Raw genomic sequence first — 16990 nt, forward strand, 5'->3', positions numbered from 1 at the left:
ACAGCACATCTGGGCACTATAATAACAGGGGTTTGTGTGAGGACATGGGCTTTCACCTGATATAACACGATTTCATGCCTATTCTCAACATTCTGTATTTCTTTTCATCAAGGCTTTTTGATACATACAATTCCCTATTGTATGGTTGTATTTAGGTATGGACATGATAAAGTTAGCATTAGCTTATTTGATAACTTGGAATATTTTTTTCCTACCCTCCTGACCCCACGTTTTACCAGAGCGGCGACGGCAGGGCAAATTCCAGCCATTCCGTCGTCTGTTTGGGAAGAAGAAAAGGCGGGAAGCTGAACGTGGGTTTGATGGATCTGAACTTAAGCCTAGCCAATCCACTGAAGATGTTTGCAATGGGGGGGTCTCAGCTAACCAAGAGGACGATCCATATTTAAGGTAAAACTCTGAAAAAATCTGACAGTAGTTTAGAGTGATAAAGTGATAGTAATACATTTTGTGATGAAAACAGTCACTTAATTTCTGTCATTTAAAGAGTGCCTTTATATCTATTTACAGGGAGGTTAGCACCCTAGGGTCTCGAGCTTTTTCACACGAGAGCATATTTATCCCCGAGGACTCAGAGAAGGCACATCCAGGGCAGACAATGTCCCAGGAGAACGTTTCAGACAAAGTCAGGAACATTCAGGTAAGACTGTGTACAAACACAAGTTATACTTGCCTACACAATCAAGGCTTGCACTTTTATTAAATACTATGATATGTTACCCTGCCTTTGAAAGCCTAGCTGAAACGTATTGTTTTCTACATAAAAGAGTCTACATTCTACATAATGTAGAGAACATATCTTTAACATTGACTGAATAAGGTCATGTCAAAGGTTGAAATCAAACTGAAATTAATGATTGAATCAAATTGATGCTTATTATCTTGGAATAACATTATTAGACTTTAACCTGATTTTCACAGGCAGGGTCACATTTAATTATTATGATAAAACACTATTCAGATATAGGTATACAGTGAGGAAAATAATTATTTCATCCCCAGCTGATTTTGTAAGTTTGCCTGCTTACAAAGAAATGAAAGGTCTATCATTTTTGTGGTAAAAACATTTAAACTGATAGAAACCAAATATCAACCACAAAATCTGGGGAAAAAATGATATATAAAGGTTATAAATTGATTTGCATTTCAGTCAGTCAAATCAGTTTTTGAGACCCTACTAACCAGCAATCATTTTGGCTCCACAGATTGGCAATGTGCCTATATTAACCACAGATTAGTCTTGTCCCTTTAAGAAAGTACTTTTAAGTCAGCTTGTTGTGTATATAAAAGATGCCTGCCAACACTGTCTCTTCCATTTCAACCTCTCTACCACCATGGTCAAGACCAAATAGGTTTCAAAAGATTTCAGGAACAAGATTGTAGACCTGCACAAACCTTGAATAGGCTACAGACAGAAGCTTGGTGAGAAGGAGACAACTGTTACAAAATAACTATCAATTGTCCTTGGTCTAGAGCTCCCTGCAAGACTTCTACAATGGGGTAAAGATGATCATAAAAAGGTTAAAGATGACCCCAGAACTACACAGAAGAAGCTTGTTAATGATTTCAAGACAGTTGGGACCACAGTTAACAACCAAACCATTTGTAACACGCTATGCCACTATAGATTGAAATCCTGAGGCACCCGCAGGGTCCTCCTGCCCAAGAAGGTCTGTCTGAAGTTTAAACATGAACATCAAAATGATTCAGAAAAGACTTTGGAGAAAGTGCTGTGGGACCAATATTGTCTCGTGTTTTTGGAGGGAGAGAAATGCTGATTATGACCCCAAGAACATCATCCCTACAGAGAAGCACAGTGTTGGAAACATTATGCTTTAGGGCTTTTTCTCTTCTCGGGTACAGGATGACTTCACCGCATTGAGGGGCTTAAGGATGGGCCCATGTAACGTAAAATCTTGGACGAGAACTGAAGAAGGGTTGTGGGTGTGCCTTTAACATGACAAAGACCCAAACCCTAGTCCTATAGAAAATATGTGAAGGAGGCTAAAACTCAAATTTGAGAGACAGCCAAGAAACCTTAAAGATTTACAGAGGATTGGACTAAAATGTCTCCTGACACATGTGCAAACCTGGTGATCAACAATCAAAAATGTCTTACCTCTGTGCTTGCCAACAAGGGTTTCTCCACCAAGTACAAAGTTATGTTTTGCTCGGGGATCAAATACTTATTTCACTAGCTGAAATATAACCTTTATATAAAATAATTCCCCTGTTTTTTTCATATTCTGTCTCTATAAGTTATAAAATTTATAGACCCTTCATTTCATTTTTAGCAGACAAACATACAAAATCAGCAGGGGATCAAATAATTATTTCCCTCACTGCATTTAGGGTTTTGGAAGATTTGAATAACACTTGGTTGAACAACCGCCCATGCTTCTGTTGACAGAAACAAATAGGACATAATATCAAGTTTGGTCAGAGACCCCCTTCACTTAGAAAGAGTGAGGGAGATGAAGGTAGCACAGATGAGGAAGATGTACCACAAAGTCCACTGAGGGTTCTTGCCCAGGTGGAAAGTGAGCCACTAGAACCCGAGGCCAAGGAAAAGGTAGATTTTATTAAAATTAGACAATACAAAGTCACATGGTCCTGCTGTTTATCATAGTTTAGATATATTAAATCTTCAGCCAGTTAAAACTGTAAAGTAAAACAGACTCACATTTCTGCCTAAATCTGAATGTATTTGGCAGATAATGTACGCTACTTTCTGTAAATTCAAGTTATACGTTTTACAATAATTGTGTTTCCTGGGATTTGAACCCATGACATTTGCAGCAATCGGTCATAAAATTGTAAAATACTGTTTGGCAATGATTTCACCATTCCCATTGGCAACTATGTTTTTTTGTTGTGTCTTTTCTTTATAATAAGGCTACCAGCCATGATCCAGTCCTTCAAAGAACACCAGTCAAATCCCCACGTACCAAGCGGCCACCTCCCCCTGGTACAATTGAGTCCATAAATCTAGACGCTGTCCCACAGTTTGTCCCACGCTTGGACAACACCGCTGCAAAACACAAACTGTCAGTCAAACCGAAGAACCAAAGGGTGTCTCGCAAACATCGAAGGTTCACACAGGTAAATGCAATGGTTATCTTCAGGGAACGGTGTCTGTTTAAAAAGATTTGACAAATAAATTTAAGAAAATAACTTTTTTACTGTACCTTTTAATACATTCCAGGAAGTGGATCTCTCTGAAATGCAAGAAGAAACAGAGACACAAAAACATGAAGATGTATTTGATTTGACAAGAAAAGACATCCATAGGAACAGAGAAGATGATGAGCCCACTGAGAAATCCATAAGGAAGCGACTTCAGAATGAGGAGCAAGAACGTATTGAGCTTCAGAGAAGGGAACAAGAGGAAGAGAGAAAGAATGAAGAGCAATGGACAAGAATGGAGGAGCAGAGGCTAGAAGAAGAGAAACTGCGCAGACAAGAACAAATGCAAAAAGAGGAAGGGCAGAGGAAAGCCAGAGAAGAAGAAAAGCTAACATTAAGACTGGATGAGGAAAGAAAGAGGCAAGAGGAGGAGGAAAGAAAGAGGCAAGAAGAGGAGGAAAGAAAGAGGCAAGAAGAGGAGGAAAGAAAGAGGCAAGAAGAGGAGGAAAGGAAATGGAAAGAGGAGGAAGAAAAAAAGAGACTAGAGGAAGAAGAAAGGATACGGAAAGAGGAGGAAAGAATAAGAGCAGAGGAAGAAAGCAGACAGCAAGAACTCAAGGCAGACCAACTCCGACTACAAGAGGGAAGAAAACGGAAGCAGGAGGAGAGGAGGAGAAAGGAGGAGGAGGCAGCAGAAAAACACAGAATTCAGGAGTTAGAGGAGAAACGACTAAGAGAAGAGAAGCAACGGCTTAATGAAGAAAGAAGGCAACAAGAGAAAGAGGCTAAAGAGAAAAATAGGGAGGAGGAACTAAGGAACAAACAACAGCAAGAGCAGCAAGCAGCTGAGGAGCAGGCTAAAGCCACTGACCTAGACTGGAAGAGAAAGGCTGAGGAACTACGATGGAGAGAGATGGAAGAAAGACAGAGACCCTTCACTTTCAAGGTGTCCTCGGGTGAGAAACAGATACTCTTCCAGAAGGTCAACCTTACCCCTGTTACTCCAGTAAGTGGACAACAAGATGAGACAAGATCTCAAACCAGGGAGGGAGCCAAAGCCTCTTCTCCAGGATGCACTGAATCCCCAACTCTTTCATCTTCTCTTTATGTCCCTCATACCGCTATTCTTGTGACAGGAGCTCAGCTTTGTGGAACTGCAGTCAATCTCGATCATATCAGGGACACAGCATGCAAATCCCTTCTAGGTCTTTCTGAGGGGAAGAAAGCCATGGGCACTCCACCAACCAAGAGCAAAACATCTCCAGATCGGAAATCTGGGAAAACAAAATCTTTATACGAGTCTTCCTTATCTGTAGACCAATCCAATGCTGCTGTACTGGCAGAATGGGCAAGTATACGATCAAAAATCTTAAAAGGTGCTGAAGAGGGAAAATTTCCTGAAGGTGCTGAGGAGGGAAAATATCCCGAATACCCAGATCAGAGTCACAAGCAATCCCAGAGCAGACCAGTTAGTGAGGATTGTAATACAGTGCCATTCTCTCACACCAACCTCAGGAAGACAATGTCAGCCAGTGCTAAGTTTTCCATTACTCCAGCTAGAAAGAAATTCACTGATTCGAACAGGAACTCTGAGGTTTTCAGTCAGGAAGAAAGAGAAGGAGGGAAAGTAGAATCAGCATCTACAGAAACATCCCCTGTCCAAAAGGAGTTGCCTTCTTCATGTACCAAGATCCAGAACAGGGGAAGCAAAGTCGTCCGCATTGCAGATAGTGCTGAAGAATGCATGTTTGCCAAAGACCTCCCCTCCTTTCTTGTTCCCAGTTCATCACATGAATTTCCCAGTTCACACATTTCTGAGACTGGGTTGCCATGTGAGGCAGAATCACAGGACTCTGAACCAAAAGATGACGCGGATCAGAAGGATCAGACTGGTGATGAGCGACCTTCACCTTTTGGAATTAAGTTGAGAAGGACCAACTACTCTCTTCGATTCCATAATGAACAATCAGCAGAAAAGAGGAAGAAAAGGTACAGTGCAGGTGACAATTTTGAAGGGGTCCCAGTACCTCTAACATCCATGGATCAAGACTCTGACACAGCTACACTTTCTGCAAAGTCAAGCTCAGCTTCTCCACAACAAGAGATTGCTGGGTACCATGTTGCTGCGCCCAGTAACGAACCCCAAATCAAGTTTGGTAGAAGTACTCTTTCTTCACGCAATGAAGGTGATAACTTTGTCCCCAAACCTCAACTTTACCAAAAACCAGCTACCTCCCCGAAACCCTTTGAAGGTGCCACACCTCCACCCTCTCCTCTTCCAAAACATGGCAAGCGGACTTCAGGAGATATCATTTCTCAAACAACAGAAGTGCCAGGACAGGTTGCTGCTGAGCAAAGCGGGGACCGTAAGGAAGACATTTCACCATCTGTGCGGTCTCAGAGAAACGGACAAGGAGAGGATGAGGTTAAAGAGAAGAAGTCATTTTTTCCATCTATCAGCATTCCGTGGAGAGAAAAAACTGATCGCAGGACTGAACTCATCAAAAGAGGTTCGAAATCGGCAAGCATTAGTTACATCTATATGTTAATTAAAGTTTGAAAGTCTTCAACTGATTGAAAGTTAAAATAGCTTGTGGCTTTAAAACCGCTTTTCCTGTGAAATTGACACTCTAAATTTCTGTCTTCACAGAAAAACCATCACTGCAGGCCAGGCACTCACTGGACAGCTCACGGACACAGGAAAAAGAGACGGGACCGTTGTGGATCACTCTGGCACTGCAAAAACAGAAAGGATTTAGAGAACAACAGCACAGCCGAGAAGAAAGAAGAAGCCAAAGAGAAGCAAAGCTGGCTGAGAAACAGGCCAGGGATAGAGAAAGCGTACGTATATATCATAAATATGGCTCCAAAGCTGTGATTGTATCTAGCAATATTATTTGGCATATAAAGAATGTATTTTTACAAAAAGAGCGTATACAGCACCATAGCAAAGTCCGTATGATGAAAGTCATGCCACTCGGCGGCCTTTCAGATAGCTATTTACGTCATAGCAAGAGCGCCTCCAGGCGATCCTTGTTAATATTATCTTTGGCCTTTCCCATTGAGCACTAGTGTTTGCATTGTAATGCGCACCGCACGTTTACTTCCATTACAGCAGTCGCAAGTTTTGCATTATGCTATGATGTGCAAAACCTCTTTAAAAAGCTTATTTTACTGGTGTTAGCTACCAGTGTAAATCTTTGCATTTATTCAATACACCAGGTATTTTTACAAGTTGATTTTTGCCTAAAGATAATAAAATAAAAAGAATTTCAGTAAAATATATATTTTTTTCTTAACTTTTTACTGTTCCTGTCTTATAAGCATAGAACAATGAAAATACACTTTAATGTGCCAAACCATCAGAACCGAACCGAAAAACTGAGGTTTGAATTAAACCGTGAGTGAGCTGTATTGTTGCATACCTACTAGCTATACAGTTAATACTGTACGTAATTTGTAAACTATACAGTTACACTAATGCTAAACCTAACCCTTCTATAATGGCAACTGAAGAAAAACACAACTGTTCTTTGCATCTGTAAGGTTGGAATGGTCAGTCCCACAGAGGATAAAGGCAATGACAATTCCAGCCCTCACAAGCAAACAGCACATGAACATAAGAGACCAGACACACTCCTGGCCCGCTTTGAACGCCGTGACAACTTGAAGAAAGCCAGTACCTTGCCCAGTTCAGTCACAGGTGAATATCACTATGTTTGCCGCAAATTATTTTCTAGTTTGCTTGTTTATATGCTGACTTGTTTCTGATAACCTTTAAAGGCTCATTCCCTTAAATTGTTCAATGTTTGCAGTATTTTAAAGGTTTGGTATGTTTTGATGCTTTTTGTACGCCTACTGCTAACTGAATCGCAGGTCTCAAGAAGTGCCCCGCTCAAGCGAAACCAGGTCTTCCCATTCATACAACTGAGACAGCCAACACCACAAATGTAGAAAAGAATGTGCTGTTTTAACTGTACATGTTATTATCAATGAAAGCTTATTAAAACAACAATTTGTGGAACTACACCTGAAACCAATTATTTTATTTATTTTGACAGTTGAAATAACAGACCCAACACCCTCTCCTCCATCAACGAAGGATGTGACAAAGCGCTTCCCTCCTGGTGACACCACCCAGGTTTCAACCGAGCCTGCCTGGCTCGCCCTAGCCAAGCGTAAGGCCAAGGCCTGGAGCGACTGCCCACAGATCATCAAGTGATCCAATACTTTGACCCAGTAAAAAAGCAAATAAGTCTCATCACCATCATGCACATCAGTTAGGTCACTGCACCACAGCTCACCTCCAGTGACACATGGCGACATAGAAATCTTTGAACTCAGCTTCCACAAATCACAAGCAATCAGGCGTTTCCTAATTGGTATTTCAGTTTTAAAATTGTATTGCCATAATGACAAAACATTGTGCCTACATACAGATTCGCACTGAATTCTGTCAGAGGGATCAGAGAACCAACGACGAAACACATCTCCATCTCAGAAGCCAACCCTTATTTATTTCTTTGGTTTTCAAAAACGACTAGTATTTCTGTACATCAACAGTTTTTTTAATCCTTTCCTGTCACAGTCAATCCATCAATTCTTAGAATCAATGCAGTAGGTATAACCCCTTCATATCTTAAAAGTCAATCAAAAACCTGTGATCCAAAAATCAGTGTATATACACAATGCATGTCAAATTGTTGATCCTAGATATTACTAAATCTATGTGTTTAATTTTCAACACAGTTTAAAACATCTGAAATAAAACAAGACAATATGCTTTGGTGACATTTCTGGGTAGCAATTCAAGGGCTAATAATAACAACTCAGTTGGTATAACCTTGACAAATCTCACTCTTTACTCCCACAAGCATGAGCATCAAAACAACAGTTTTGTATGGTTTTTAGGTTTGGCGACCGTTTTTCATATTTACCCGAATGCATTGACACCACTAGACTTTGTTGATGGACAGATGTGGTCTCTGTTTTTCCTAACTTATTATATTTGATATTTTGGTGAAGTACAAAGATTTTTCACTGTGTCCGTGACGACTGTGAGTACTGTCATTTTAACAATTGCTAAAAATCATCATGATAAGAACATGTCGACACTGTTTACTAATGTAATGAACTAATACTGAACTTCTCAACAACGTTTCTATATCACTATATGCAATAGAGCCGTGCTGTCAATTGACAACAACACTACTTTTTGCTGTGTCTATACCCGCCTGTTTCCGTACAACCGGCTGCCGGAAATAACAAACCGCCTGCTTGCTGTAACATAAACAATGCTGTCCTGGCGTAGCGTGTGCTAGCATCTCTTTTACAGCTTATTGGCAAACCTGTGACCCAGCTAAGTGATGGGTGATTAGTATTTCAAAAGCAACATCCCATGTGGGGGGGCAGAACAAGAGATCTAGCCAAAGAGTGTTTTCTGTGCAAAACAAAGGAGTGAATGGACTATTAATGGACGCCACCTCTATATCTTTAAAAATGCAGCTAACCTCGAATTGTTCCAGAGGGATTCCCTTTAGGTGAAGCGGCACCTGAACTGTAAGTCGATCTGGTTAAAAATGATCTGCTAAGTTATGAAACTAATACTGTAAATGGAAGTCTTGATCTCTCAGCAGAGCCACTGACCCCACTATCTAATATGATGTTGTATGTATGTAATGTATGTAGGTATGTATAGAGGTGAAACGAAATGGACTGTATTCTTATGGAGAGCTCTTTAACTGCAGTCGCATCACTTTGTTTTAACATTCGTCGTGTGCAATAGTGTAGCGTAAACAGTGTTGTATGTGATATGAAACAAAAACCGTTTGTTGATATTTGCACTTTTTTTGTTCTACTTTAGAATTATCCATTAAGGAAAAAAGTGACGCAAATGTTACAAAATGTGTAGAGAAAATTAAAGAAAGACATTTGAACTCTATGAAAAGGAAATTCTGTTTTTTATTTACAGATTGTTTACTCAAAACACACTCTGCTAGTTTATAAGTTAGCATTTAGTTAACATATCCTGTCAAGTGTATTATCCCGAAATTCATCAAATCTTCTCTACACTAGACACTTTTTGGAGTCTCGCATTAAAGGTTTAGTTCACCAAAAAGGAAAACTTTGTCATCATTTACTCACCTTCTTGACATTTCAAACCTGTATGACTTACTTTCTTCTGCAGAACACAAAATAAAGATATTTTTAAGAATATGGTAACCGAACACATTAATGTATGCACTACAACAGAAAACAATGCAAATCCAATCCCAGTCAATGGTTACCACCCCTGTTGCCAACATTCTTTAAAATATATTTCATTCTGCAGAAGAAAGTCACACAAGTTTAAAATGACAAGAGTAAATGATGCTAGAATTTCATTTTGAGGCGAAGTATCCCTTTAACTGAATGCAAGAAATATATATTTATCTATTTACACCTGGTTTTAAAATTGTGATTAATTACCGTCCGCTCAGTTCTAGACAGTAAACGTAATCATTACGACATCCCACCACTATGGTTTGGCCCCATACAACAGGAGAGGAGAAAAGTTCTCCAGGCAAGGACAAAGCTGCCTTCATTGTTCCTGTTTCTCCATCTAAAACCCACAATGTCCCATCTGTAGAACACACAGCAACCAGTGTTCCAAATCCCCACGGGCCGCCGTCAAACATAAATGGAATAGAAAACACTTTGCCTGTGGTCTGAAAGTTCCATAGTAAAGATCCGTTATGAGCATTTAAACAGTATATGTGACCATCATGTGACCCGCATGTGACCACATAACTGGGTGATGATGATGTCGAAGTGCTCCCAGGAGTTTTAGAAACCTGAGAATTTGTCAGAGATGTCAATGAAGAAACGCTTGGCGAAGAGAAGACCGGTCCTGCAGTGGAGAAGTCCCATAACTGCAAAATAAAAAAACATGGATTGAGCATGGTTTTCCAAAATTACTTTTTCACAGTTCAAAACCTGTAAATGAATCTTTCGTTTGTTGAACACAAATAAGATAATTTGAGAAATGTCTGCATAACTAAGGGATAATAAAAAATTGTCTCAGTCCTGGGCAACACAAACAATATTTTCGGTACAGTTTCATTGAGCACTGGCAGCGCAATCAATGTCCGATGCATCTGTGTAATATGATTACATTATGGGCAGTGCATTCATTTGGAATTGTGATCGAACTGACTGGAACTACCAGTCAGAATCAAGAATTCTGAGAAGATCATGGTAAAATGAAAGTCAATGAAGGCCATGTTTATTTAAAAAATGTTTAGTTATAATGTATATTTTCTTTTGTGTTCTGCATAAGAAAGAAAGTCATTTTAAATAATATAAGGATGAGTAAATGATGACAGAATTTTATGGGGTCATTTAAAGGTAATTGCCCTAAAATAAGAATTAAATAGTCTTTAATATCACTTTTACTTTTCCAAGGTACATTTTTTTAACCCTCACCTGATCTCCAGAATGGCTTATTCCAACTATATGTCCATTCACTCCACCAATAAAAACACAAGAATCAGAGCAGTATGGAGATGAGAAAAAAGGAAGGCCGCTGGAATACGTCCACAAGACTGTTCCACTGTCCTGTACACACAAATAACACAGAAAGTTTTTTCTTCATAAAACAATCTTCCAAACTTACACATTCAACATTGATGACTTGTGACTTTATTTATAAGTTTTTATTTAGAGAACATTCTCTACTTACTGGATTAAGAGAGTGGAGATCCCCTCCTAAAGTACAACAGTATAACTGTCTTGGTGAAAGGTGTAAACACGGGGATGAAAACACTGCACCGCCACCACAATAATGCTGCCATGTACAAGACTTTGCCTAGGATAAACATAGACATAAACCTTTGGTAACCACATCACAAGTCTACATGGAAAATACAGCAACAATGACACAGAGACAGAATACACTCGACAAGAAGATATTTACAAAAAATAAATAGTGTTAGATAATTACATATATCATACAGGATGTACACATACAAAACTGTTTTTAGATTTTTTGGAATCTTACCAGTGGGTTTAATGCATACATATATCCATCATGGGATCCTGCAAAGACCAGCCCGGTTTTAGGGTCTACGGTAGGAGAACTTTTCACCACATCTCCTGTCTGAAATGTCCAGAAAGTGTCCCCAGAGGTAACATCCAGGAAATAAACCAGTTTGTCATAGCAGCCTGGAAAAAGGGTTTTACACCAATTACACGTATGTACACAATATTCTAAGAGACCCAATGTGTACTCTGAGAGTCTGGGTACACACCTACTGCAACTAGAGTCCCACATTTTGTAACAGCAGCCGAGGACTCCAGCCGATCTCCAAGTATACGTTCCCAGATGACCTCACCACTTCTCAGATTGAGAGCCTGCAGTCTGTGTGAATGAGACCCAATGAACACTGTGGTTCTCTCAGGAGCCACCAGCAGCACCGGCGACGCATCCACACATCTGCCTGTATCTGAGCTCCAGACGACACTGAGTCCAAGTGGAAGAACTTTCTCAGAACTTCCCTGAGAACATTCACTTCTCTCAGGTTCACTTACTTGATCGCTGACAATTTCTTCAGGGTTATTTTGCGATATCTCACAAAGTTCATGCGATGCCTTAAGCATTAAAGCCGCATTACTGTCTATTGAACTATTCTGAACTATAATTTTACTCTTGTTTGTGTCCGAGAAGCAGTCCTCTTGCATTCTCTGAAAACAACTCCAATCATTAACCTCACCAGCTCTCCTCACAACTATAAATCCCGTTGTCTTGTTCACAGAGGAAGCTATAAAACCCACTGTGCTTTGCGTGACACCCACTGTAGTCATATCCTTGTGGTATCTTTTGGATGAAACAACAGAGTTGGAATCCTTATGTGTTCTCTTCTTGGATGGCTGGATTACGTTAAAATCCTTTTTGGTCACTATTTGGCTAAGCACATCTACGAAAGAGCCGTCCAATATGACCTCCAGCAGGCCAACAGGGGTTGTCCCCATGGCAACAGTGATCTCATCATAGAGTCGAAGGGCCTGAAGGGAATCTCCACCACTAAACAAGAAGTGTGCGTCTTCCTCAATCACGACATCATCAGCCAGGTTAAGACACTCCTAACACATAGAGAAAAACACATAATGGTAATGGTTGTCTCAGTTAGCAATGAGTAAGATGGACAATTAATTGTAGAAGGGATAGTTCACCTAAAATAAAAATGTTGTCATTCATTCACCCTCATGTCGTTTAAATGTCTATGATTTTCTTCCGTGGAACACATAAGAAGATATTTTGAGAAATGTCTGTTGGTTTTGTGTCCTTATAATAGCGATCAATGAATGTCACCAACATTCTTCAAATATATGTTCTGGAGAAGTAAGTTATACATGTTTGGAATGACATCAGGGTGAGTAACTGATGAAAAAATGTTCATTTTGTGTAAACTATCTTTTATGTTCAACAAAAGAAGGGCATTTTCCTACTATGTTAGTCAATGGTGGCCAAGAACTGTTTAGTTACAATCATTCTTCCAAATATCTTTCTCTGTGCTCATCAGAACAAAATAAATGTATACAGATTTGGAACAACTTGAGGGAGGGAAAACGAAGACAGAATTTTCGTTTTTTGGGTAAACTGTTCCTTAAACTGTTACTGTTTATCCAAACGTAAATGCTATTAATACCTTCCATAGGGTTTGTAATTTCAGTCTAACAGTTTCAATGTTTTCCTGTTCAGTTTCTCTGTTTGCGTCTTGTCTTTGTGTCACACACATCCTCATCAACTCGCCCATTGCTACTTTACCTAAAAATACATCCAGGAAGAAGTTGGAACAAAGTGGCTATAACAAAATGAACAAAAAAACATGTTTATCTGACTGAAGTAGATCCACTAACTAAATTAAATGAATAGTTCATAGAAAAGTACTGTCCCCTTTTACATATACTGTATGGGAAAAATTGTCTTCTGCAGAAGAACAAAAAATCATACAGATATACTGTAGAACACAAAAATGACAGAACTGTTATTTTGGATTGGACTGTCCTCTAAATCCTTTAAAGAAATTGCTCACTTGCCATGAGATGTGAGTGGAAGTGCCGGAATGAAGAATATTGTGTCTGGAATGCTGTGACTGTCCAATAGCTGTGATAACCTTTCTCGAATCGCCCCTTCAATTTCTCTGCTGGCTGGGTCGGTGCAGTTTCTTGTGACATCTGCAGCATCAAGATCTTCAGAGGAGGAAGATGAAGGGGCTCTTTGCTGACCTGATGCAAGCACTATAAATGCCATCAGCCTGCTACACTCACTCAAGCTCACGGCACATGCCTCTACCTGGGGTAAATTCTCAATGGTCTGAGAACAGGAACACATAAAATGCAATGGTTCAACCTGTACCAAATAATCTCAGGGTTATATCTGGAGATACCTGTAGATTGCGTACTTGTTGCAGGGCATCTAGATGTACCCGCTGACCAAAGCGTTTGACAAGCCGATCCTTCCTGCCTAGGAAATACAGATGGGAATTGCGCACCTGAACCCAGTCACCAGTAGCACGCATTGCTCCCCTGACTATAGTTTTCTCCTCGTCTAGCAGACACACTCTCTCTTGACCACCTAAGAAGAAAACTACAGTGTTAGGGAAAAAACTAACTACAAGATTATTAGACTATTATTAGATTATTACATTATTAGACAGTGAAAGAATTCAGTCAGAACCTGTACATCTTTCTATCTTCTGTGGAGCAGAAAAAAAAGATATTTTGAGAAAAATATTTTTTCTAAAAGATATCTTTTAGAGTGGTTTTGTGTCTATACAATTAATGTCAATGAGGGCCAATGTTGTTTGGTTACTAATGTTTTTCAAAATATCTTCTTTTGTGTAATGCGAAGGAAAGAAAATCATACAGGTTTGGAATGACAAGAGGGTGAGTAAATGAAAAAAAGCATTTTCAATGTAAGGTGAACTATAAATATAATTGATGTAACTACAACAGAAGAAATAAAGAGCTTACATTTTTTATTGACTTATTTTTATATCATTATATCTTACCAATGAACACTTGTCCTTCTCCATCCGTGACGGAACATCCTTTCTCATCTCTCACTTCAATTATGGTGTCCAGCAGCGGCTCCCCAAGGGGCACAGACACATCATCACTATAACACAATGCATATCAATTGTAAAAATATTATCACAAGACAAAGCTACTATGTTAAATTATGTTTTGAAGTCAGAAAATGCTGTAACGTTGGGTAACAATATTCTCTATAGACTGTCCCTGTTTATATAATAGTTTCAGATGAAGTTACCATAAAACATAAATTAAGACTGCTAATATTTATACTTCATTATTAAATACTCATTCATGCAAATATGCATTTTGTCAGTTGTCAAAATATTCAGTTTAAAATTAAAGAACAGTTTCGTACACTGCACAAAAATGGTTCATGGGTGGGTTTCACTTACATGTCATCCATGCACAGGAGTTTGTCTGGGACTTTGTACCAGCTTGCCCAGCAAGACACTTCCGTAGTGCCATAAAGATTAAAGAAGTGTGTGCTATTGCCTTTCTGCCTCCAGCTCTTTAAAAGCGTGAGAGAGGGACATGGTTCTCCTCCAAAAGCCAACAATCTCAGGGATGAATCTGCGCTGAGCACCTCCTCATGCAGGACTTGCCTTCCAAATCTCCTCACGAGTGTGGGAGTAGCCTGAAAAAAGGGAATACAGTGTGCAATGTAATTCTGTGTAAAGCAATACGTGTCAAACTAAATATTAAACACAAATTATTTCTGTAAATTAAAGGGATAGTTCGCCAAAAATGAAAATTCTGTCATCATTTACTCACCCTCTTGTCATTTCAAACCTGGATGACTTTCTTACTTCCCAGAACACTAAAGAAGATACTTTGAACTATCACTTTAATAGACAGATGAAATTAGATTTGAATCTCTTACTGAGACAAAACAGTGTTGTGTAAACTCCCTTGCCTGTAAGACTGTTGTTGTATTGCGTTTAAACAGCACATGTGCAAGTCTGCGTGGCATCTTTTTAACAGCCGAGGGGACGATTAGAAGAGATGCTCCAGAGGACAGGGCCAAAAACATCTCTACCACAGAGGGGTCAAAGGTTAACGGAGAAGAAAGGAAAACAACATCTTCTGCAGTCATCTTAAATACAGATCTGTAGAGAAAGCATTTTATGTTTAACATCATACAATAAGAAAAATGTTAAAAGAGGAGTTTGTCTTTTTTGCATATACCTTAGATGAGTTATATTAGGCACAGTGCATTTGTGCGGGACCTTCACTATCTTTGGAAGACCAGTAGTTCCAGATGTGTGCAAAATATAAGCTAACTGCTCCCTCTGGTGGGTGTCATTGGTCACAGCAGAGAAGGACAGATGTTTTGTCTCATTCGGTTGAATGCCTGCATCCTGCTCTCTTTGTAACATCATCAAAGTGAGCTTGTGTGAGGACAAGGTTGCACATACCGTCAGTGATAATAGGTTGGAAAATGCACTCAGGAATTGCTGTTGGAGTTAAAAAGACTGTAAATAATAATATGATTATATAAAATAATATAGTCTGACCATAATGGACATTCTTAAAAATGTGGAAAAGCTGTTTGTTGAACTGAACCCACGGGAAGCAGATCGGTCTGTATCAAGCAGTAGTTCAGCATGCACTTGTCCATCATTCTCAGGATGCACAGAGGTGGTGACGTAGGATCCAGAGGTAGATATGCAGCAGGAAACTGCAGAACACTGTTTCCGAGACATAACAGTTAGATTTATCTGAATTGAGCAATAAACATGCAAATGATTAAGTCTACCTTTGACTTGCTAAACTTCTAAGTGGTCGCATGGAGCGCTACGCAAAACGAGAAATAAATCGTACCCCATAATCCAGACAGGAAGGAAGACATCTGCACGGCAGAATAACCCTATAGCACCTTCATTTTTCTGGACAGATACGCGCAAGCGTTCAGTTAATTCATTTGCAAGAGAAATAACCTCATCATATGTTAAAGAGACGCGCGCTGCAACGCTGCTATCAAACGTGACAGCTATTTTATCACCGCGCACGAGCGCCGCCTCGTGCACCAGTTCATGAAGGAGTTTCGCTGCCATTATCCGAGAGGAATTACGTTAAAGCATATTTTATCAAAACAGTAAATACATTGCACATTTCGTAAACACATCTTAACGCGTGAGCGTCTGGCCCTACTCGTATGGAGGGGCGCGTTAATATGACGTAAGGCGCCGTGTGGGGGGGAGTCCAATCACAGCTCGAGCTTTTACTCCGGAGAAGTTTGAAAACTCCGTGTGGCCGCTAACTGATGCGGTCAATCTTTGTTTTTGTTTGTTACGTTGAATTAATCTCCAATAGATTTCGACACATACAACATGCCTGGACACCATTTCTATACAGATCAATTTAAGAAAAATGACGATGCGTTCAGAAGCACGATGGAGTCTATTTTTCAGAAGGTACGTGGTGTTGTTTATACGTTACGTTACCCGTAAGCGCCATTCGTATCAAATGGTATGAGTTTAAAACGTTAACGGAGCATGTTTATTGTGTGTTTAAAGTATTCCACTCTAAATGATCCTGGAATAGATGTTTGTCTGAAAACAATGACATGCAGGACTGGAAGAGGTAGGATAAAATGTCGAGCATGTGTGTTGCATATTGAACAACATGCAGTTGTGACACAGATTTCCTGATTTAGTGTGTTTTGGTCTGTTTTACAGGTTCTGTGCCCATTGACAGCGTAGAGGGAGAACGTGAGCTGGACAACCTGAAGGTTGGAGTCAATATCACAATTGTTATTTTCAATAACTAA

At 39.6% G+C, this 16990-nt stretch overlaps 3 protein-coding genes across 7 annotated transcripts in view; 2 read left to right on the forward strand and 1 right to left on the reverse strand.

Moving 5' to 3' along the window:
- cracd (capping protein inhibiting regulator of actin dynamics) overlaps window positions 1–9085 on the forward strand; it is a 22516-nt gene extending 13431 nt beyond the window's left edge. For 2 of the 4 annotated variants that reach the window (XM_079474127.1, XM_079474126.1), the window contains exons 2-9: window positions 240–408; window positions 529–658; window positions 2429–2590; window positions 2914–3120; window positions 3224–5654; window positions 5795–5985; window positions 6691–6847; window positions 7206–9085. In XM_079474127.1, coding sequence (XP_079330253.1) covers window positions 617–658; window positions 2429–2590; window positions 2914–3120; window positions 3224–5654; window positions 5795–5985; window positions 6691–6847; window positions 7206–7366 — 3351 coding nt within the window. In that variant the 5' untranslated portion in view covers window positions 240–408; window positions 529–616 and the 3' untranslated portion in view covers window positions 7367–9085. The remainder of the gene's footprint in view (window positions 1–239; window positions 409–528; window positions 659–2428; window positions 2591–2913; window positions 3121–3223; window positions 5655–5794; window positions 5986–6690; window positions 6848–7205) is intronic. The other 2 variants (XM_079474129.1, XM_079474128.1) reach the window with 1 other exon arrangement.
- Window positions 9079–16416, reverse strand: aasdh (aminoadipate-semialdehyde dehydrogenase). Its single transcript, XM_079474125.1, has 14 exons — window positions 16042–16416; window positions 15788–15908; window positions 15406–15674; window positions 15134–15326; window positions 14613–14854; window positions 14196–14302; window positions 13587–13759; window positions 13222–13498; window positions 12831–12949; window positions 11433–12264; window positions 11183–11346; window positions 10865–10990; window positions 10609–10740; window positions 9079–10055 (listed from the first exon to the last, which is right to left on the reverse strand). Exons 1-14 carry the CDS (start codon window positions 16272–16274, stop codon window positions 9609–9611), a joined length of 3435 nt encoding a protein of 1144 aa, XP_079330251.1. The 5' UTR covers window positions 16275–16416; the 3' UTR covers window positions 9079–9608.
- Window positions 16242–16990, forward strand: part of LOC306904315 (uncharacterized protein) — a 4771-nt gene continuing 4022 nt past the window's right edge. For both annotated transcript variants that reach the window (XM_079474136.1, XM_079474137.1), the window contains exons 1-3: window positions 16242–16634; window positions 16737–16803; window positions 16899–16951. In XM_079474136.1, the coding sequence (XP_079330262.1) occupies window positions 16551–16634; window positions 16737–16803; window positions 16899–16951 (204 nt within the window). In that variant the 5' untranslated portion in view covers window positions 16242–16550. The remainder of the gene's footprint in view (window positions 16635–16736; window positions 16804–16898; window positions 16952–16990) is intronic.

Source organism: Barbatula barbatula (assembly GCF_947034865.1).
Source record: "Barbatula barbatula genome assembly, chromosome: 15".
NCBI classification, from domain to species: Eukaryota; Metazoa; Chordata; class Actinopteri; order Cypriniformes; family Nemacheilidae; genus Barbatula; species Barbatula barbatula.